The following is a 24,227-nucleotide window of genomic DNA, read 5'->3' on the forward strand; positions in this document are numbered from 1 at the left end:
GGGCCACAGCAGACAATTGCCTGGTAGCCCAATATGCAGACTGTTGCCAACTCTTGCAATACTTGGAATTTCCTTAAAGCTCCAGGAAGCATGAGGTTATGTGAGAATCTCAGTTTTCTTTTGGGGGTGAAAAAGTTACTAACGCTCACGGTTGGAAATAAAAGCTTGAAAATCTGAGCCAAGTGCACCGTAAAGCCTCAAATGACTCAGAAGGGAAATGAAAAGAACACAACATTAATTCATTTATTTATTTCACACTCTCCTGATTTCGGGTGGCCTGACTCCCGGTTTGTGGATGGTTGGGGTTGGTAATACTGATGGAAATGGAAATGTGAGAAGGGACTGGATCTCTTAGGGGCGAAAGCGGGGGAGTGATAGTGGATTATAGAGGCTGAACCTCTCTAAAGCCAGTAGGAACCAAAATCATTACAGATAGTGGACGTATATTGGTGTAGTGTATGTAATTCTGTCTGGGTAGCAGCTGGATGCACAGAAGAGAAAAGCCTGCTACTTACGGGCAACTAACAGAGTTACTTCTTTATTTCAAGTTGGGTAGCATGGGTGTTCAATACCAAAGGGGCTGGACTATATCCCCATGGTGTGTGCATACATGAAGCCACTGTTCATTATAAATGTGCTAATGGAAGGGTTCTCCATGGAGTTCTAAGAGGTAAGCATCTACGTTTACAAAAAGCCATCAGCACAGCCGGCACCTTTGTGCCCTTCCTGTATAATCTACTCTTTCCAATGGTAGCCAGACAGGACTAGCTTGTACTTCATGCTCATGCCCAGCCTATGGACCAGACAGCCCCTAGAGAGCTGAGCTGGGGCAGTACTTGACCTGAGCATGCTCTAGATCTGTTCTTGCCCTTCCCAGGTGTAATATGCTCGAGCACTTTTGTTTGGCCCTGTCTCCTCAGCATCTCATCAAGCAAACCTGTGCCTTAATTTGGCCCTCAACATGGAACCACAATCAGCCCAAAAATCCCTCTCCTGGGACTCTCTCCTTCCCACTTTATGGCTCAAAATACCTCCTGGTCTGCCATTGGTGCTCATGCATTTCACATCATGTTTTAATACTGACTGCCAAGTCTCTTCTCTCTCGGAGTGCTTTCTGTTCCACGCTATCATGACGCAGCCCTGGACTGTACAGAGAATCTCTACCTAAAATCTTATTTGTCAAAAGGAAATAGTACCACAGTGAAAGATGAAAACGGCTGAGGGCTGGGTTTCAAAGAAGCTTGTGTTTCAAGCCTGGATAGTGGATGTACTATAAGGCAGCATGGTTACTTTGGAATAAAGAGATGGTTCAAGCTAGTTTCCCTTCAAGCAGTTGAAAGTGTAACAACTCTGGGTAGCTCTTGCAGCCTCTGCTTTCAGTAGATAAGGGTTAGCAGTTCAGGAGATATGACCAAGTTGTTGATAAATAATGATACGATCAAGATATTGATATAGTGAAGGAAGGCACTCAAGACAAGCATGAAAGCACCGTACAAAAATACACCAGAAATACATTTATCTTCTATTAGCTCACGAAACAGCCTTTAGTAAAAGAACAAAAACAAACTCACAAAATTAGAATTTGGGAAATGCTAAAAAAAATGAATTTCTCTTTATTCTTGTCAGCACGGCCTGAACAGCCCACAAACTCCACAGATCTTGGGGAACTGCTGGAGGAAAGAGCCACCCCGAGTCTCTGGAGTCCCTGCGACTGTGCATTGCCTCCTACTGACCCCATCTATGGTAGCATGGCCCCATTGATTCTGTGCTGCAAAGGGCATCCACTACTGGCTGCTGTCCCCCAGAACTTCCCTCAGAGGACCCTGGCTCAATATTTACATAAGGAATGCACACATCTTTAATAGGAATGGGGGAAATGATGCAGAGAATGCCCAGCCCACCATCTCTCTCGGCCCTAGGCCAGCATGTTTCACACCACAGCTACATGAGGTATTTCTGTGGTGCCTGCAGGCTCTGCACCTGCTTGCAGGTTAGCAGAGCAGATAATCATGCTTCCACCCCACTTACACATGCCTCCTCTGGGGCACTGAGTGCTGCTGGTAGTGCTAGCAGGCACCCCAGGGCACTCAGCATTGCCAATAGCTGCTTCCTAGCCATGACTCTTGAGGAGAGAAAGGGGCCACCTGAGCCCATAACACACCCATGCTTGAACAATCTGGCTCTTAGAAGGTTTTCTTCCTTAGTTCTGGTATTTACTCCAGTAAACTAATGACAAAGCAGTATGTCTGTACAGTTCTAGCACAAGGGGCCCTGATCTCTGACTGGGGCCTCAGGATTCTACTGTAACAAACAAATAGCTGTCATTTCACTTACATCAAACACGACTGAATTACAGACACATTTTCAAGAGACTGTTTGTATTTCTGTATTTTAATACAGACAGGAAGGATGGTCCAATGGTTAGGGCAATCACCTAAGACTTGGGAGATTGGGTTCAGTGCCTTGCTCTGCCACAGACTTCCTGTGGGTATGTCACTTAGTAGCCTCTCCGTGCCTCAGTTTCCCATCTATAAAATGGGGAACCTAATATTTCCCCACCTCCCAGGGGTATTGTGAAGCTACAAACATTAAATAGGGTGAAGTGCTGTGAGACCTATTGATGAAAAAACACTATATAAGAGCTAGGTATTACTATAAGAACCTATTCAGGTCCACACACTCAAAACCTTTTCAAATATTTTTAGAGGTTTTAAAACCATGTAAAAGGCAGTGTGTTAATTTTGTGTGATTCCAGATCTTACTACAATCCTCCAATAAGTTTCTTTAATAAATTGGGTTGCTGATTACATTTATGATTTCAGCGTGGAACAACAAACACAGAGCAATATTTTACTCCAACATGTTTCCAGACCTAAGCTGCATGTAATACATATTTCGCATGACATTTATCTTACATCTCTCACTCCAAAATGACATCATGTGAGCAAGCGTTTTTCATTCAGTGTAGAAAAGAACAAATAGTAGGTCTTGTTCAGGACTGGTCTAAGTTAGATAGATGATAATGAAATGCACACATGGCAAATATTACTTGAAGTAAACAATACTTCTCTGTTATAGTTACCCTGCACTCAAATTGATTTGGTTATAGACCAAAGAGGATGGAATATTTGCTCACAGGAAGCAGTGTGAATAGAAAAGGCTTTTTTTTTTTTTTTTTGTTATTTGCTAAATAGATCCGTGTTGCCAAAGCCTTGGGAAACCCTCCATATGGACATGAATGTTTCCACTGTCACTTCCCAAGCTAGAGCTGAATTTGTTATCAATTCTAGGAGTTTACAATGATTAAACTGTATTTAAGTTTAAGGAAATGAACATTATTTTGATCATGGAATAGTTCAGCTGGAGCAATGCCTAATCAACAGGTAACATTTCACTTTGTTACTCAGTTTCTATATTCTTTACTGATGTTTTATCAGCTACAGATTCCAAGGAGACTCCAAAATGTCATGTACTCTGCAATTTCATGTTACAAATAGTTTTTACCCAGTTCCCAGGCTCCACACATGGTCCTATGTGTCAATTAAGCACCAATTAAAGTTCAGTACTACTCTAGAAAATAATTCTGGTCAAAATAGCATCATGGCAATCCATGTTTACTGTCTCATGATGCTTTCCAGGTAAAATTTGCTGAGTTTACAACTTTTTTTTTCTCTAACTGCCAGCCCTACAAACTCAAACAAGGATCTGAAGTTCAAGCTGGATTCCTCTTTTTTATACATCATCATGAAGACAAAGATTCCACAGCGTCATTTGCCCCCCTCTCGTATACGTGTGTAATCTTTCTATTGAAGACAGTTAGTGACACCAGAGTGGGCCTGCAGGGTTGCAACGAATTTGGCCTCAGTCCTCCTCTCCCTTGCTCAGCTGTAATACAGGACTAATTCCACCAAGGTCAATGGAGTGGGTAAAATATTTGATTTTTTAAAACAAGAGTTAAATGGAAAATATAAGCTGTCCATCAACACCTGGAGCATCTCTGACTGGGCCAATAGAATTGAAGGTGGGATGGGACAAGATAATGTCAGGCTCAGAAAAAGTGGCAGCACGGCATATAGGCACATACAAGCTGTTTCTGAGTCCTAGCCAGGAGATAAGACCAATCTGACTAAAGTAGTCTGTCAATCTGATTATTGACTTGGCTTCAACACAAAGATCAAGAAGATCAGAAGCATTTAGATACTGATCGTTTTCTTGCACATCATTTCCCACAATCTGACTTTAAAATGTAACATGCAAAAAAGGTTGAGAAATGAAAGTGGCTTACTTGTAACTGGAGTTCATACTCACACTCATGGGATGCACTGGCCAGTGCAGTTTAGATGGTAGAACCTTGTCCCTCCTAGCCCTCTCTTCCAAGTTCTCTGATATTTCCACTGCTACCTCCTCTGCATATTCCTTCTCAGGATCGTTTGGCAGGCAGTATCCGATGAACAGACGGTGGGACTTGGAGTCCTAAGTTAATAGGGTTGGGAGTCTTGGGAAAAGTGTTTTGTAAAAGTCTGAATAGAGCTCCATGTGGCAGCAGCCTTATACATCTCAACAATCAGAATATATCTAAGGCACACAAAAATAGTAGTCAAATCTCTAGTCCAGTGTGTCAAATGGAATCCTACGTCCCTCTTCTATATATTGAATAACCCACCTAGACAGTGACTGTGAAGAAATAGTGAAACCTTCATAGTCGTCAGCATACCCAAAAACACATTTAAGGGACTTTCCAAAAACTCTTTAGTCCTATTACAATGGTAAGCTAAAGCTCTCTTTCAACAAGGCTATGAGGAATCAATCATCTTGATAAGGATAAATAAAGATACAATGTGGTCTAAAACAGGCTGCTGCAACAGATAAAGCAACTTTTAGAAATTTTGTGGGCAGTAGAAGGGAAAAAAACGACCCTGTACTGGAAATGATCTTGCCCCATTGTGAAGTACAGATATTTGCAATGATCAAGTCTCATAGAAATATGCATCCTTTAAATTGAGAGCTGCAAATCAATCTAAGGTTGAAAGGCAGGCAATTACTAGATGCTAAGGTCAACGTATGGAAATGGAACTTTGTGATTTTAAGATCCAGTATCGTTACAAAACCTCCATCTTTCTTTGGTATCAGGAAAATCTGGAATAAAAGCTTTAAGTCCTGAACTCCTATAATACCTCCCCTATTGCTCCTACCTGTAGCAGACTGAATTTCTGATTTTAACAGAATAGGAAAGGGAGAGGCGAGAGGCTGGTCGGAATGCCCCGGGACTCCGCCCAACAGGTAAACCGTTTCCACTTAGCCCGATACACGACCTGTGTAGAAGGTTTCCTGCTGCCAAGCAGGACTTGTTGGACCTGCACCAAGCAGGCTCTCTGTCCCTCCATCAGCCACAGAGCCTCCAGGCCGTGGGATGTAGGGAGTCCAGGTGCAACAGGTGACCACGGTCCTGGGACACAAGGTCGTGCCACCTGAGGAGCTCTAGGGGTGGGGCGATCAAAAGGTCCAGCAGCATGCTGAACCAGTGGTGTCTTGGCCAGGCTAGAGCCATAAGTATGATGTCCGCCCTGTACCTCTTTATTTTCAGCAGAACCTTGGGCAGGAGCGGAATGGGCAGAAACACGTACATGAGGGTCCCCGTCCAGTCCATGAGGAACGCGTCGGAAATCGACCCAGTCTCGTGACCCCGGAGCGAGCAGAACCTCAGACATTTCGTGTTCCAGGTCGACGTGAATAGGTCCAGTTGGGGAATACCCCACTTCTGGAAGATCATAGCCACCACGTCTGGGTGCAACGACCAGTCATGGCAGGGTAGAAATGACCTGCTGAAGTGATCCACCTCATCATTCCTCACTCCTGGGAGGTAAGAGGCAGTGAAGTGGAAATCGTGCCTCATGGCAAAGTCCCACAGACGGATAGCTTCCTCACAGAGGGCTGAGGAGCGCGCTCCCCCCCTGCCTGTTTATGTAAAACATGGCTGCGGTGTTTCCGTCAGCACCTGTACTGCTCTGTCTGTCAGGAATCAGAGGAACACCTTGCAGACTAGGCAAATGACCCTCAGCTCCTTCACATTGATGTGCAGGCGTCTCTCCTCCCCCAATCAGAGCCCCTGAGTGCCTAGGTTGGCACTAATGTGGGCTCCCTATCCTACATCCAAAGTATCAGAAATTAGGGTGACCGATGGGACCAGTTCCCTGAACAGAATGCCCTTCATCACCTCCCTGGGAGTCCGCCACCAGTTTAGGGAGGCTAAGACTGGCAGGGGAACTGTAACCACCCAGTGCAATGGGTGTCTGCTCGGCCCCTATACTGAGGCCAACCATGCCTGAAGTGGTCTGAGTGAGCTAGTCTCACTACGTACATGCAGGCCGCTATGTGGCCTAACAACTGTAGGCAGTGCCTGGCTGTTGTTGTGGGACATTGGTGCAGCTGGGAGATGATAGAGACCATTGCCTCAAAACATGGCTGAGACAGAAGGCTCTGGCCTGGGGAGCGTCCAGGGTGGCCCCAATGAATTCTATGCATTGCATTGGGGTTAGTGTGGACTTCTGCTCGTTTACGAGCAGTCCCAGCCTGCTGCATGTGGAGCAAGTGAGGGTCATGCTCTCCTGCACTTGGGACCTGGACCTGCCCCTGATCAGCCAATCATCTGGATATGGAAAGTTTACACACACTTTCGTCTCAGGTGGGCAGTCATTTGACATATTTGTTTAGACAACGCAGGTCTAATATGGGTCTCAGACCCCCTTTCGCCTTGGGAATGAGGAAGGACCTTGAATAAAACCCCTTCCCCCTTCTGCTTTGAGGGGCCATGTCCACCGCTCCTATGTTGCAGGAGGTGGACACCCTCCTCAAGAGGAGTTGTTCGTGAGAGAGGTCCCTGAAGAGGGACAGAGGGGGAGGGTTGTTGGGGGGGTGGCTGTAAACTGTAGGGCATAGCCCCCTGAGACTATTCCAAGGACCTAACTTTCTGAAGTGATCTTTGCCCATTCGGGATAGAAGGGCCTTAACCTATTTAGGAAGGGGCAGGGCGGATCCAGGAGAGCAGTCGGGGTGCCACCCGCCGGCGCACCATCAAAATTTACTCCTCTGGTTACCCAACCTCCTGGAGGACCCCTGCTGGGGAGCTGAGGACAAGCTGGGGGGCTGATTTCTCCTTCTAAACCCCCTATTCCTCTCCCTCTTCCTATAGGGTTGAAAAGGCTTGGGCGGAGGCCTTGGCTGATGCTGCGCCTCGAACCATGACTGACTCCTGGAAAACTGGGGCGTGTAAAGGCCCAGGGAACAAAGCATGGCCCTGGAGTCCTTCAGACCGTGCAACTTCGCATCGGTCTGGTTAGAGAATAGGGCCAACCCATCAAAGGGGAGGTCCTGAATAGACTGCTGCACCTCCTGGGACAGGCTCGAGGATTGCAGCCATGAGCACCTTCTCATGTAGATGGCAGAAGCTATGGCCCTGCCCGCCGAGTCAGCAGGGTCACAGGACGTTTGGAGTGCTGCCCTAGCTATCGTGGTTCTTTCCTCCATGATGGTGCTGAAGTCTTCATCCTGGTCCTGGGGCAGGGCCTCAGCGAACTACCTGAGGGAGTCCCACAGGTTGAAACTATATCTGCCCAGGAGGGCCTGATGGTTGGCAATCCTGAACTGAAGGCTTGCCGTGGAATAAACCTTTCTCCCAAACAAATCCAGCTTCTTATTCTCTTTGTTCTTGGGAGTGGACCCTGGCTGACCTTGCCTGTCTCACTGGTTAGCCGCGTCTACCACCAGGGTTCCCAGGGCGGGGTGAGTGAACAAATACTCCAACTCTTCGGCTGGGACATAATACGTTTTCTCGGCCACCTTTGACGTAGGGGTGACTGAGGAAGGGGTTTGCCACAGGGCCTTTACGATTTTAAGGACCCTCTCGTGGACTGAGAGGACCACTTTCACTGGGGCAGCCACCGCCAGCACATTAAAGAGGCTATCTGCAGCCTCTTCTAACTCCTTCAGCTACAGCCCCAAGTTGGAGGCCACCCTCTTGAGCAGTTCCTGGTGCACCCTGAAATCCTCCAGTGGCGCCAAGTGGTCCCAGGAGACTACCCCGTCCGGTGAGGAGGAAGAGGACTGCCAAGGCGCATCCAGTGGACTGACTTAAATTTTTGAGATGAGGTTTGTTCGTGTCATGAACCTGTCCATGGGAAGGTAAGCTCTAACTGATGCTGCATCTAAGGCAGCCCGTCAGAATCCTATCCTTGCACAGTGCTCAAAGTGGATTTCTTGATGCTGAGCTACAGGCCTAGCCTGTGGAACACAGACATTGCTCTCTTTATGGTGGAGAGAACCTTGTTTTAAGACAGGACCTTGAATAGCGAGTTATCAAAGTATGGAAAAACAATGATCCCCAGCTGTCAAAGATAAGCGATGACCACTGCCCGTACTTTGGAGAATATTTGCATGGCAAAGAAAGGCCAAAAGGAAGCACCCACTTCTAGAAGCAACCAGAAACCAAAGGAATCTCTTGTGCATAGGCTGAATTCTGACATGAAAACATGCATCCTGAAGGCTGACCCTCTGCTTGAAATGATGGAATTATAGCTGAAAGAATCACTATCCTGAATTTTTTGTGTTTTCATGAAGTTGTTTAGCAGTCTTAGATCTAGAATTAGCCTCCCTCCCTCTTCTCCCCTCCCTCCCCCCCCCCTTTTTTTTTTGAACCAGAAAAGACTTGGGAGTAAAAATCCCACACCTGTGTTGAGCTGGAACTGGCTTTGTGGCTCCTAAGCATAAAAAACAGTCAATTTCCTGTTTCAGCAAGTGCTTGTGAAAAGGGTCCTTCAAAAACGATGGGGAAGGAAGGCAGGTTGGGTGGGAGGAAGGAGGTAAAATTGATGGAGAAACTTGATTATATAACTTCCGACATCCGTTTGTCTGATGTAATCTGCTCCCTTGTGGATTGAATGTGGGAGAAATGGCCTCCAAAGTGGGGGGAAACAGGTAGAATTGTGTAGTTGCAGCTTGGTGGTGTGGGGTTGTTTTAGACCCTTGACCAATTCGTCAAAACTGTTGTTTTGATGATGACGAAGGCTGAGCGGTGCCTGCTGATGAAGTGGGTGTTCTATTTCTTTTATACTTGGCTTCTTTCTAGGCATCTCAGTGGGTCTCTGAAATCTAGGAGTCTTCCCTGCATCTTCCGAGGACCTCTCCTGAGTAGGTCTGGGTGAGAGTGCAGATGTTGACAGGGCACTATGGTCTCTCAGAGGTTGATGTCTGGAGGGTCTCATGGCTTGGATCCAAGGCCGGATGGAGACAATGCTCCATCATTAAGAGTTTAAGTTTTATCTCTGGAGTCTTCCTGGCTCTGCTTTTAAAAGCTGAACAGATGGTACACTTCTGATATAAATATAAATTTCCCCCAAGCTGTAGATACACCAGGAATGTCAGTCACTGACCATGATAGCTTCCTGGCAAGTCAGGCAATGATTGAAACCCAGGACAATGGATCTTGAAAGAAAACGCTCCTCCCCAGGGGCAAAGGGATTATAGAACAAATCCCTCTACAAAATGAATGAAGCATAAAATTAAATTAAAGGAAAGGAAAAGAAAAGAAAGAAAATAATTAGACTATGGACAAGCTTTGAATAGTAAAGTGGACACATTAGCACTCTATCTCAGGCCGAAGCAGCTGTAAAGGAACTGAAAGCAGTTTGCCTGGGCGGCCCTGTGTGTCCTCTGTGCAGGGCAGGGGGATGTGTAGGGTGCAATAGGCATTACCACCAAAAGTCTCCAGACAAGGCACATGGGATGCACCTATAGGGACAACTCTGGGATATGTACCGAGACAGCAATGCTACTGTGAACACAGGCCAGAAAAAAGTTAGTACTGCACTGGTGTAAACTGGCAATCTATTGATATGATACCAATAGACTTTTCTAACACAGACAGGGCCTTAGTACTTATATAGCACCAGCCTTGGTCATATCTAGGTGCTGGCAGCCAAGCGTTGGGACAATAGGTTTGAATGTGTTTACAGATATAAGGAGTTATTCTTTTGCATGCATTGCAAGACAGAGGCTCAGTCCTGCAGTCCTTAATAATGAGAAGCCCACTGAAGTCCACAGGGCTTTTTCTAACTCTAGCCTTCGTACTGTGTGCTTACAAATATTGCACAACACACTTCTGTCAAGCCCCATGCAGGAGTAAATTGAGGGTACTTTTCTGAATGAAATTTAAATGACTGTTATTCACACTTACCACTAAATACTTCAAGTGTTTCCAAAGAGCAGCTAAATTGCCTTATAACCCTTTTGCTATATTAATACTCTTTCAAAATACCGGTTAGATTTTTTTCTCATGATCAATGAACAGATTACAAAATGTATATTTTGCAAGTTCAATTCTCTCCTCACCCCAACCCAAAGGATATTCTTAACGCCTACTGTGTAACACAACAGTGTTTTCATATGTTCTGAACCATGACAAAAATGCAGATCTTTTAATGTACATATAAAACAATTTAAATGTATTTGATTCTACACCATGAGTATGTGGAAAAGATATTTAATTGTAAAATAGAAAAAGTAGGCTAGAGTACAGGTTTAAGGGCAATTCCTTTGAATACGGTATAGGTAAACTAGACTTTGTTTAAGATTATATAAACAATATCATAAAAGCAGTGAAACATGGAAAGACAAAGCAAAGCACGAATAAAAGACAAGTTATGTTTTACAAAAAAGAAATCTGCACAATAGTTCAAAGTTCAATGTAACACAGCATCGAACAGTCTTAAGGCAGCGTGACCTAAGTACAGGATTAGGAGCCAGGAACTCCTGAGTTCTATTCCCGGGTCTGCCACTGACTTATGTGGCCTTGGGCAAATAAATCACTTAACCTGTGTGTGTCATGCTTCCACCAATTGTAAAAATGGGGACAATAATGCCCCTTCCATAGGGAGCATAGTGAAGATTAATTCTTTATTGATTATACAACACTTTGAAGATGTAAAGCACTATATAAATGCTAAGTATTAGTACAGATCACTGCATAAACAGACACATTTATCACAGTGAAGCACAATGATGCTAGGTAACAAGAGCACCATCACAACATCAAACTTTCAGGTCCATCTGCATAATTTAAATGCAAAAGTCTGTTTATAAAATGTGTTCTTGAGATAATCTGAAGATTATTGGGGAAACATTTTAGTAAGAATATTTAAAAGGAATTGCAATCTGGGTTCCTGTGGAGAAATTCTTTCATACTTCTGCACTTTAAAATGCTTGCAACATGAAAGTTATAAGACACACAGAAAAGTGAAGTTTCAATGCTCCCCACTGTCAAAATATTCAAATAATGTCTGTTATGCAAATTAAGATTTTTTTTTTTTTTTTTTTTTTTTTTTTTTTACAAATTACATTCTTCCAAGAAATATACCATTCACAATAAAACTGGCTGCTAGCTTACCTCAAATGACATTTAGGTTAAACATTTTTCTCATAATTTTCCTCATCTTTGCTGAAAAATATCTATGCAAGATGTGTGTAGAAATTATAAAAACATGCAGCATATTTACAAACTGAAAAGTTTAAAAAATATTAGCTTCATATACATGTAAATCTACTTGGATATATCTGAAATTAAATAAAAAATTTTCACTTTCTAAAACAAGGGTTTTCAGAAAATCTAAGACAACTACTTAAAGCTGTACAAAGATGTCCATCAGGAAACGTCTTATTCAAAAAGAGGTCTAAATTGTTCTTTGTGGGAATCAGTGTTAATTCATTTTATCACATAATTCATTTTCAACTGTCCATCTTAATCAGCAACATCACCCTTAAAACTGTTCTGTTTTTCAGAAATTAGATTTATACTAAAATCAAAAATTTAACAAAAACATTGGCTTCTTGGGTTTCTGTATCCCTTCAAAAAGATTTATCAACTCACTTTGTAACTGTAAAAAAAACAACTATTTACAGTATTTCATTTTAAATATTTTTCACAATTTCTAAATTCAGCTTTTATGTTACAAGAAATTCAGCAGAGCTCATGGCTTAAGTCCAGTTATCAACTCTAGCATGTTTGCTATTGTGTAATCCCATTTCTGTACCTATACCATGTACAGTTCAAGATTGTACTGCAGTTTTCTTGACTGAAAGTAACAGACTTTGCAATATGTCCATTTCAATATTTAAACAGCTTCTTTATTAGTCTGGAGACGTGTCATTGCCTCTAATTTCTGCCGATAGGCCTCTGCTTCCTGCTCTTTCTTTAGAAGCTGCTGGCGATACTTTTGTGCCTCTCGATTTGCCTCATCCAGCTGTTTCTGTAGAGTTTCTCTCTCCTATTAAAAACAAAACAACAATATTTTGTCAAATGCATGTTAAGTGCAAGCTAAAATGGCAGATCTAAAGCTTCTGCACAGTCAAGGTATAAGGCATCATATGCAGAATCATAAGCTAGGTGGTCCAGTCCTGAAGTTTACTCAGGCAAAACTCACTTAAATACTTTTGTGTAAGTAAACAATGAAAGATTGGGCCAGACAATTGCTCACAAAATGTAAAGTGCAAATATACCAAAACCTACTCTCTTTAAGGGTATGCTCTTATGACTTTTTTAAAGGAAAAAAAAGCAATCTTTGGAAGATATCTTGAATATTCAGGCACAGTTGTCTGACCCAGAGTTTCCAGAATCTGAATTTAAAAAAAAAAAAAAGTTCAAGCTTCTTAAGAAAAATCAGTATGCAGTCTATATCCAAGCAAATTTCCCACTGTGTGTGTGTATATATATATATAAAATTAGAAATGGATGAATCAGCATAGAAACAGAACTTCTGGGGAACAATTCTCCTACATTGTGATAAGAGTATCTTCCACCAAAGTTGTTTATCTGTATTCTGATGTGGGAGAATCAGAGCCCAGAACTTCTACTCTGATTCATTCAACTCTATTTTTTTTTTTTTTTTTAAAAGAGAGTTCACAGGATTTACTCATATTCTGCAACAGGAAAATTGGGCCACTAGATAGATTTTAACTAAGAATCCTACTGTCTGGCACTTTTAAGCAGTCTAGTTTTCACAGTCCTGTAGAACTCATTTGGAAAACCTTTTTCTCCCTCCAGGTAGAGATGTATGTGTGTTGTAAGGTGGAAACTCCTATTTCATCAGGGGAAAGAGTAGGATGCCAGGCTAGTTGCTTCTATAGTTTTGTAGGAGAAAAACCCTGAAGAGAGACTGTCATGCAACTCCACCGAGGATACTTTCCACTGGAGAGAGAAAACTAAAAACAAAAAAAGGATCTCCAAGTAATGATCTCCCACTTCTAGGACAAAGCTGAGGACAGTTTTATTTAGTACACCTTAAGGTAACATGTATCTGGTAACAACATTCTATTCTAATTGTTTATTTTCTATCATACTAAGTGATTGAACTGTGGCTTTTGCCAGAACAGAGTATAAAAAACGATACCTTCTTACTTAAAATGGTTGTGTACTCAAAGTCATAGTTTACCATTTCTGGTTTTTGCTATTTCCTACTTTGTACTATACAGCCACTACACCTGAATTCTTTTCTAGTTTGCTCATCAATGAAATTCTTAACTAAGGGGTCATCATGCAACTGAATCCATGCAGGCACAGGGATTTGCCCATAGAAACGCAGCTGTAGGACAGAAGCAAAGTTCCAGTTGCAGAATATTTATTTCTGGCAATAATGCATAAACCAGAAGGAACACAGCTTGACTTTCATATCCAAGGCTAACAGGAAAAACCTTTTTTACTTGTAAAGTGAGCAATGTGATTCAGATATCAATGAGATGCAACAAACATGGAACTTCGCAAGTTTACTTCTAGAGTCACATTTCAAACTACAATAGGTGACCAAATAGAATAGTGTACTGGCTGTGTGTGTACACTGAACAATTAAGGAACAATACATTCTAATGAGGTAACTGTTTTCAGCCAATCGTAAATACATTATTAATCCACAAAATAATTTAAAAGAGACTAACACCTTAAATCTTGTCTGAATTTTTTTTACCTAGTATTTGTTACAAGTACATTTTGTCTAGAATTATCCCTTAAGATTACTATAACTAAAAGGAATTAGAGAAAAATATATTTCTCTTCCCTGCCCCCTTCTACCCGTTTGTGCGACAGCACTTACTACATAAAATTAATCTGATCAGAATATAATGCCATCAGCTAAAAGTAGCTTGCTGCTACTACTTACTATAAATGCCAACCACACTTTTATTGAAAATGGGAGACAAAAGCAGAGGTATGCCAATCAATCAATTACTTTTGTAATACAACAAAACTCCATTACAATGACTTTGAGTCTGACCCAATTCCCATTGATGGCAAAATTCTTACGGACTTCAGTTGGAGTAAGACCATGCTCTTTATTTCCATTCAGCCAACTGCATGGTGTAGTTTAAACTAATGGCTGTCTATGCTGCAGAATGATGGCTGCTCATTATACAATTATCTAACTGCTATACTCTCATTCATTTAGAAAAAAGACTTGTGTTTCAGTCAGAGACTATATAACTTAGAGGAATATTTGTTGTTTGTTATTTTTTTCAAAAGGAGACTGTACTTTTATGAATTAACAAGTGTTTGGCTAGATTTATTTTTTTTAAATTGTGTAAAGTGAATGATAGTCGGCCATCCTACAAACTAATTGTCTGGCATACCTTGCATCTGCTATATTTAAATATATCACAGAATGGTTTCAAGGCAAAGTAAGACACTTCATTTCAAAGCATTCATTTCCTAAGAAACATGGCTGAATGTATTTCTATTGTACTCAGCCATTAATGATGTAGATGCTGCCATCTTGCTTGATGCAGAAGAGCCACAAAAACACACTGCATCCTATTGAAAAATGACTGCCTTTGAAAATAGCTTTGTTTTGATCTTCACTCAAGCAGAAGCCATCTTATTAAAATAAGTGCACCATACTTTTATGGATAAGCCAATTTCTAATTCAATCACTCTTTCCACTTTAATCACCAAATAGTAGTTGTAGATGGGAAGCTCTCAGAAAATTAAGCTGCCAAGCTATCCCTCGAAAAATGTTGGTCTATCAAATGAAACAGTATCAACATGCTCCCGCACACTTTCTCTTTCTCCTTCTCTCTAGTAGCTCACAATTGCATTGCCATTTCGGACTTCAAGCTGTTAATAAAATACTTTTCTTTCTCAGCTCAGTAACTCTGCTCCTCACCTGTTTGCATGATTAGTACCTAAACATGTTCAATAAATATAATACACACAGTTTGCCTTCCACTTCCTACTGTTCCCAATGCTAGAGCTACATGTAGATACCACATGTGGTGCTGAATATGTCAGAGTACAATGACACAGGTAATCCATCAATGCTAATGTTAGCATCTGTGCAACAGAAACAATGGATGACGGACAGATTTTATTGAATTTCATAAAGGTTAGTCATCAAAATAGAGAAGGGAATAAAATACCTACACTGCAGTTGCTTTATATAGGGCTTTACATGGTTTGGAAATGAGCTGAAAGGGAAGCTAAAATCAATAGGTTTGTCTCAATTGGAATATGCACTAATAAGTGCTCCATCTTAAAAGGTGATAATCTGAACCACTCACTTGACAAAGTGATTTGGCATTCAACTTCTAAGTTTATCTTTTTGGGAATCAGAACACTGCCTTGTAAGACAACACGTGAATGGTTAAATGGTAAATCAACGAATCCAACAATTGAACTGGCCAATGATAACTGTCTTTTGCAAAACAGGTATTTAAACTTACATGTCTTATGACATGTAAAGTGCAATTATACTCTAAAAAATTATAAAGCAAAGTTAGTAATGTGGGATTGTGCCTCAGGGACATCCAAAATCAAATTTGCTCAGTTTGTTAGTGAAAAGATGACTTTTCTAACTGCCACTGCTGCGAACTTAATCTAGAGTCTGAAAATCAAATGTGTTCTTTCTGGCTTGTAATTATCACTAGTAAAAAGAGATTCTGCAGTTAGAACTTAGTGAACTGATGATGCAAGATGAGAACTGAATTCACCTCTTTGTCCCCAAACTGTATTTTTCTACATTGGAAATAGGGGAAGTAAAAACTTATTTGGGGGCTAAATCCTGCTCTTAGTTATACTGCTATAGACCTGGATTAACTAAAGCAAGCACCCCTGACTCTAAATAAATAAAAAGGAGCAAATCTGAGTAAGAAATTGTCTTTTTTTTTTTTTTTTTTAAATCTCCACATAACCAGACTGTATGTAGCTAATGGAGGGGAATGAGACACAAAAGGCAGATACACCAATCTCTAAAGTAAATGGAAGATTTGATGGTGTGTACTATTTTAAATGCTTACATTAAAAAGCTATGTCAGTAACAAAGGAATAACATGAAAAATAGAGTCAACTTTTTTGCTTTATTGTAATTTAGACTTATGGTACAAAGAAATATAAAAAATGTGATGTTCAGGAATTGATGGGGGAAAAAAGAACAAAATCTTCCTCTTATTTAGAAAGGGATTTTTTGCACAATAAATATCCACACATTGCTTAAAATTACAGGTCTGAGAAATGCAAGATTATTTCACCAAAAGAAGCTAGATCTGGGTTCAGAAATGGGTAATTTCATATTTTATCATCTTATTCAGAGCTTTGTACTATCTAAATTAAAACAGCAATTCTTTTAAGCGCAGATATGAATTTTAAATATTTTACTGGTATACCACCATTCATATACAAACCTTGGAAACATAAGATACATACCAAGCTTCCTGTAATAGGAAACGATCCACATAAATGAAAATTCCTTGCTTTAAACAAAATAAGTTTTTTCTAACATTGTCTAAACCTAAAGTCCAAAACCAAAATTGCAAAATACAAGAACAATGACCCAGAAAACTCCAGGGGAATAATGTTCCAGACTGATGGATGGCCATTCCATAAAATCACCAATTAACAGGGAAGATAGCCATTTCCTACGTACAGGGAAATTCTATCTTCCAGTTTGCAGCTACTACTGGGAAGCAGCAAATAATAGAAACAAAAGGGGAGGGTACTTGAAAAGATAAATACTGTGTACACATGAAAAAATATTTTTTAAAGAATATAAACAAATAGAGAATACAGGTTGAAGAAACCTATGGCACCAGAAGCATAAGAGGAACCACTACCTCGGCTTTGTAAAAGAATGAAACAAGCCCTGAAGGAGGATCTTCACAGATGAATTAATCGTAGTCTCTTTTCTTCCCTGCAATGAAGATGCCGAAGATCTTGAAGAACGTGCATTGATTCTTGATAAAAGTTCTTAAACTTATATAGGAATTATGGCAGTCTTGATGGATGCTTTAAACCTTTCCTTGTGCAGCCATAAACCAAAAAGAAGGCATCTGGTTTCTGCAACGGTTAAACAGTACTTAAAGGAGAAAAGAATCACTTCTTTGAGAAGAGGTGGAATGGAGCCAAAAGAATGGATTTCTTGATTAATAGGAAATGAAGAATATAATTTGGCTGTGAATTCCACTATTCTTCTTTTGGAAGAAATGGAGAAATAGCTCCTTGCAGGAAAGGACTCAGACTATCTCACACTTCCAACAAGATGATTACCACAAGAAATATAACTTTGATTGCTATGAAATATAAACAAGATTCCCTCATGGATTTGAAAGGAGTTCTGATATGAGCACAGAGGTTCAAAAGTAAAGTGCCAACAAGCCATCAGATACTTTCGGATACATGGTCTGAAGCAGCTGACTGTTCTGTGGGAATAGAAGACTTGAGGATGTACAGCAAGAGTATACCAAGAGCTAATCAGGTCTAGGGCTCCAATGTCTGACTCTTGAACCTACAAACACCTGTAGCTAAGCCCCATATTAAAACCACCCAATAAGAATGCAAGGATGCTTTGAGTGGCTGGAATTTCTTAAACTTGCACTGGGGACAGTGGCTAAGGACTGTAGCTTCAACCTTCTGGCTGTTAACTTTAATCTTGGCAGATTCAGGTGAAGAACTAAATACAGATATAGCTGATCCCTGAAGAGTGAGAGAGGCTATGGGCTGATCTCTGAAGAATGAGATTTGTGAAGCATACAGGGGAACCAAGGCCTTCAGATTCACAAGAGAGTACTTAGAATAATCTTTGCTTGAAACCTCTTGTTATTTCTGTCCATCTTAATATAAGTGGGGTGAGTCAGAGGGCCTCAGCTAGCTGAATGAGAAGGCACTCACCCTCCAAACATGGGGGTCCCCAATACTTGGTACAACAGACAGAGAATCTCCAATCCCAACAAACAAGTCCACATGATGGAAAACCCAGTTTTAGAATACACAGTTGAATGTCAATAGATTTAGTTGTCATATCGCTGGCTGAATGGTTGTTCTGCATAAGCCATTCTCTCTGCATGTTCTACTTCCCTTCATTGTAGGTAACTGAAGTGAATGGGGAGGGCCTTTTCTACTTCGGAGAGACTACAAAGGACTTGCTTCTGAGTGAGGAACTCAGACCACCACTCTGGATGCTGCATATATCCAATTGAAGCACAGTGGTTACATTCTCTCTGTATTGCTGGAGTTGAGATGAAGGAGAGAAAGTGTTGAATGATCAACACCCTCAGATTGAGGACACTGATATTCCTCATTTCTCACTTGGACCAGAGCCCCTGACATGATCTTAAGCCTGCGTGCACATCCCAGCTCTGAAGACTATCAACTATTGTGATTCTGAGTGAAGTGGGCTGATCTGAAAAGCTTACAAACTAGCCTATGTTTTAAGGATCTCTGGCCTTGGGCAAATAAGGAAATCAAATTGAATGAGAAATCCTTCTAGTGCTCCCAAACAGAAAGAAGGAAGGCTTCAATGGCTTTGTATTCAGAATGGCCCATTGAATCCATGAGACTAAGCAGGTCCATGCCCATCCCAAAAAAGATTTCAGGGGCCTGGGAGATGGAATTTGATGGTGTCTTGAAACTTGGCTAATTTTCAGAGAACGCTAGAATAAGCCATTTTGATGAGTCAGATCTTGTGAAGAAACCAGGAAATTCTTCTCCAAATTTAGAATGAAGCCATAGGAGTTGAGAACTATATCAGTTTGCTTGAAATGGTCCTGAGCTAACTGGAATGAATACACCTTGGACAGAAAAGGATTGGGGAGAAGAAAATATGAATTCCTTCCTTTCATTTGTAAGGCTGTCCAGCTCTTTGATGTCAAAAGTCCTCTTCCACACCACCTATCTGATTCAGGGTATGTCTTCATACCTACAGAGATGCGACAGGCAAGCTGCACAAGTAAATACCTAGTGTCCCAGGTAGGACTGTACTCTGGTCAATCAGTCTGTCCTGCAGTCCATGCCACTGGGGCTACACTGCTATTTTTTAGTGCACTAGCTCGATCAAAGCTAGCATGCGTGTCTATCCGAGCAGGGAATTACACCTCCAGCTCAAAGTGCAGACATACTCTCAGACTCTGAAGTGGAGAAAGATGAAATAGGAGAAATTTTCACCTCTCTGAGAAAGAGGAACCCAAGGATTTCTTGAACTTTTATTTCCTGGTCTTCCTGAGACTGTTATTTCTTAGCTTTCCACTAGGCAATAACAGGGACTACAAAACAGAAAAAGAGGTAATGGAGAATGAAACAGGCCAGTGGGGATGGGCAAGAGTCTAGAAAGGAAGTGAGTCCTATTCCTAACCTAGACAGCAGAGCCCTAGAAGAAAGAATCTCCTTAAGGCAGACCTCTAGCCTTAGAAGCCAAAAAGGCAGGTAGTGGTGGGTGCCTCTCTCAAATCACTACATAGTCCAGGAACAGCTACAAGCTTAAGCTATAAAGTAGGAGAGCTGAGAAGAGCCCTAGGTCTCACAAGCAATTCTAAAGGAGGTAGTCTTGAGAGAGAGGGAGGCACATCCCCTACCTGAATTTGATCCTGCTGTGTATGAAAAGGAAGTCTTATTTCCTGAAGACATAGTGCTGGTAGATCCTGGAAAACTAGGCACTTCCACATTAACCTAGCCCACTGCTGTAGTGAGCTCTACTGCTATCTCCCTCACAGATGGGAGAAAGCAGAGCCACTATCCTTAAACAGCAAGATCTCACAGGCTAGGCTAAGGATGAGACAGAGCACAGCGAAGGGGGGTGAAAGGAAAAATCTCACCAGCAGAAAACAGAAGAGATAAACTGCATAAAGTGGTCTGCCAAAGACAGGAGGACTGGGGGCTGGAAGGAACCATATCAGTGCTCAGAACCACTACAGGAGATATAGACGGTAGTGGTTTTGAACAAGCAGACAGTCATTTCAGTTAAATTTATAGTTCGTTCTCACAGTTTCCCTGAGAAAAAAGTATTTTTCCTCACTGTACAATATTTTACACAAGTATTCATCTGAAGTCTGGCTGTATTTTAAAGGGACATTTCAATTTAAAAGAAAAAAAGTGAGTTAGTGGCAGTTTCACTAATTACAAATATCCCTTAACCCCCATTGCCAATTTTTATGTTTTTAATAGAGAATATTGTTCAGTTATAGTAATATTAAGTGTTATTATAGGCAGCATGGATAGTGCTGGGTATAATTATAAATAATGGAAAACATAAGGTAATATTTAACAGTTGATGAAAAAGCAGAAATGTGACCCTTTAAGATGAACTTATGTCTAAATTCTACTAAAAAGTCTTATGAAATGATAATTCCATTTGCTGGGTGTTTCTAATATATATATCACTTTTCAATATGCAAGTCATTCTGGGAAAAGATTAAGTCAAATTCAATGGTGAATATAAATAATTGTAAATTAATATATTAAGTCATGGATGGAAGTCAATATTTAACTCGAACAATCAAAAAATAAAAGTTTGTATAAGTTAAATTTTGCCACTTATTAAGAATGTTAATTTTTTTGTGACTTCTGATAATTTTTGACATTCTACACAAAACTATAATCAATATTCCTAGCAATTCAAACTTTGATTAATATACTCTTTTGAGAGCTCAGACGTCAAACGAAAATAATTAACCAAAGTCCAAATCCTGCAATCACTAATCAGGAAAATTTCTCACTGAAGAAGTCAAAAGGAGTTTGGTTTACATAAAGATTTCAGAAATAGAGATCATATTATATAGATGTGCTAAGTCAAGAATGTAAAATGGTGAAGAAAGCTGCTATTAACCTTAAATAACATTACTCCTTTTATTCAAAAATCAATCAAATAACTGAAGGCAACAATAAAGAAACTCACAACATTAAATTCAAGAAAAGATGAAAGTTTTGCTCTTCTTTCTTTTTAAAAGAAAAGAATGAAAGAAAAGAGTTATTTTCTTTTCCTGTTTCAAGCATTTGTCATCTTATGCTCTTGCTATAACCATATAAAGTAACTTAAAGGGACAGTAAGGGAAAGTAACAAAGGGTCCTGATCCTGTAATAAGATGGATGCAATCAAACCCCTTGTGGTCCTGTCCCCTGACATCAACTGAGCTCTATGCAGATACAGAGATCAGCCTGCACACCTCTCATTTCATAACCAGGGCCTAATTTTACCTTGCTATTTAATTTTTTTTTTAAAACAACATAAGTTTTTTTACGTGTCTCACTTAAAGTTTTTTTTAGTAACTTAGTTAAAGAAGTTTGTTTAAAATATGTAATTTAAGCTGACAGCGTTCCTTTAAAGAAGTATTTGTATTACCATGCTGAGCTACTGTATTTAGAAATGATTTGATCTATTTCTTACCCAATCTGTTTTGGTCACTTTGACCAATAAATTTATTAAGTTACTGAGATCAAGGAACTATAACTTCCTTTACTAAGAAAAATTCAGGCAGATTTTTTTAGAAAGTGTGAACAGAAGTTTTGTTTTTATTATGTCATACATTTTAAAAAGTGCAGCAAGAAAATCTCAACTGTATTGATAGTCTGTAATGATCACACAACTGAGGGCAGAATGTATTCCATATGATATAACATGGAGAGAAAAAGTCATTAAGGAAATATGCTAATTATTGCTATTGGGCATGCATGAGGTATCTTTCCACAGACTGCACAATAATGAGGCACAAAACAGTATTCAATATAACAAAACTAGGAGAAATACATTTGTGAAACAAAATGCTGTAAGGTTCACAGAATCAAAACAATTTGACATTTACAGTCTAATCAGGGCAGATAGTTTTCATAGATTTTTGATCAAAATAAGTAGCAGGGATAGAACAAGGAGTAAAGAGGTCACCACATGCACAATTGGGGGATCACAGAAAAATGTTTTGGTTTTAAATAAATAAATAAATAAATAAATAAAAAGGATAGATCTCTCTCTTATTTTAAGTTAGGACTTCTGCATCAAAATTTCAATACACCAGATGGTGTAATTAGATGTTTTATTATTATTTCTGCACTCAATCAAAAAATTGGTAAAAATTTGAAACATTTTTATAACAGCAAGATTGAAAGCACAAAATGATAAGATTCTCTCATTAAATATCTTACCTAGATGTTATTAACAGTAAAATCATGATATATTTTCAGTAATCAAGACAAACGTGTTTAAGAGAGATGAAAGGACATTATATTCTCATTCACTGTTGATGGAAAGTTGTATTAGATGATGATATATCAGTATCTAGTTTTAGGAATTTATCAGTGATATTAAAAGAAAAATTTAACCAAGTACAAAAATAAGTGACACCTATATGCACAAATGGGCAACCTGAGGATTGAACATATGCTATGCTATCTTCCTATAGCAATTTTGTAAAATACAAGTTCTGATATAAACAAACAAGGGATATGGAAATACAAACAGGTTATCTTCATTCTGTTGCAGTCCAGAAACTCAGCTATAAAAAAAGAAACAACAAAACATTCAGTTTTGAAAACTCTGGTTAAAACACATCAGGTAATTAGACCCCTTACTTCTATTTCTGCAGACTCCACACGATTTTCAACAATCTCAATGCACTGCCTCTTGACTGGTGGTTCTTCACTGATCACAGTTTCTTCAGCAATGTCTGTTGCTGGTACTGTTAATACTTCAATAAAAACATATTTGTACAAATAAATAGGAATACAAGGGCTAGTATGTACATTACATATAACAACTAATGTGTAAAACTTTCAAGAGTAACCTGAAAAGCCAGCTTTCCTGATAGAAAAACCACAATGAAATGCTCATAAAGGCCATCAATGGAAGAAGATACTGAAAATGTTATCCTACTACTTTTACTGCATCTTCTACTAGAGATTTCAAAGTTATTTTTTAAATTTAAGTTCACGGCACAGCAGACATGATGATTAGGTATTATCAACCCCACTGTACACATGGGTTAACAAGGCACATATGTTAAGTGACCAGTCAAAAGGTCACAGAGGAAATCTGTGTGGCAGAGCTGGGAACAGATGCTAGATCTCCCCACCCACTCTGTGCTTCAGCTACAAGACTATCTCCTTTTAAATAATTTGTGAAAAATAAAATGGCTTATGTTTTTGAGGTAAATCAGTTAGGCAATTTGAAAAAAATCTAACAGTTCCTAATCTGAGAAAATTATGGTCATATTTACCGTACATCATTGTGTACATATTTTCCAAATATTCATTTGGTTGGTTCTGTGGCAAATGTAAGTGCTCATCTAAGGGTCAGATCATTTAGTGATAGTGTTGATTCATGTTTCGTGATAAATGGCTCTATCTGCCCACAGACTGTGGACCAAATCCTGAACCACAATGCATGGCTTTAAGTAGCCAAGCTCTGCACTGTGGATCCCTGTGGGTGATCTGATGATAGGAAACCAAGGAAGGAATAATTTCCATCAGGAGTGGTTGTTACTGGAAGTATCTGCACAACATGCCACAATCATTATTGCAGCCTCAGGGCAGCAACAGCTCCTACAGTAAATATACTCTTGCTCCAGTGGGGCCAATGTGTATTCATGAGTCCACCTGCTGTGCCCCTGCTCCTCTCCCAGACCCCCTTCAAAGCTCTGTGTATCCTGGTGTTTAGAGTGGATCCTCACAGAGCAGAACTCCATGGTATGAAGAGGCTGCACCTGGCCCTGGGTCCTCAAATCCTGCATCCCCTTTTCTGCCTGAGTTCCTGTGAAGCAGGGTCCTAACTACTGAAAGTCTGTTTTATTGCTGTGTTCTGTATTTTCTATTTTTGAGACTCGTCTCTATCAACCAGGGTTGTTAGAAACTAAGTCAGACAATCATTGACTTTCCCTTCAACATCTTATCTCTCCTTCCTTACACTTCAGACATTTTTCCTCCTCCTCCCCTCTTTTCTTAA

At 40.2% G+C, this 24,227-nt stretch overlaps 1 protein-coding gene across 4 annotated transcripts in view; it reads right to left on the reverse strand.

The window, feature by feature from the left end:
- Window positions 1–10,518: 10,518 nt before the first annotated feature.
- Window positions 10,519–24,227, reverse strand: part of GABPB1 (GA binding protein transcription factor subunit beta 1) — a 40,520-nt gene continuing 26,811 nt past the window's right edge. For all 4 annotated transcript variants that reach the window (XM_067555757.1, XM_067555754.1, XM_067555755.1 and 1 more), the window contains 2 exons: window positions 22,859–22,974; window positions 10,519–12,314 (listed from right to left, as the gene is read on the reverse strand). In XM_067555757.1, the coding sequence (XP_067411858.1) occupies window positions 12,162–12,314; window positions 22,859–22,974 (269 nt within the window). In that variant the 3' untranslated portion in view covers window positions 10,519–12,161. The remainder of the gene's footprint in view (window positions 12,315–22,858; window positions 22,975–24,227) is intronic.

This window comes from Emydura macquarii, unplaced genomic scaffold, assembly GCF_026122565.2.
Source record: "Emydura macquarii macquarii isolate MOO-44397 ecotype Brisbane River unplaced genomic scaffold, CSIRO-AGI_Emac_v2 contig_1644, whole genome shotgun sequence".
Taxonomy (NCBI): domain Eukaryota; kingdom Metazoa; phylum Chordata; order Testudines; family Chelidae; genus Emydura; species Emydura macquarii.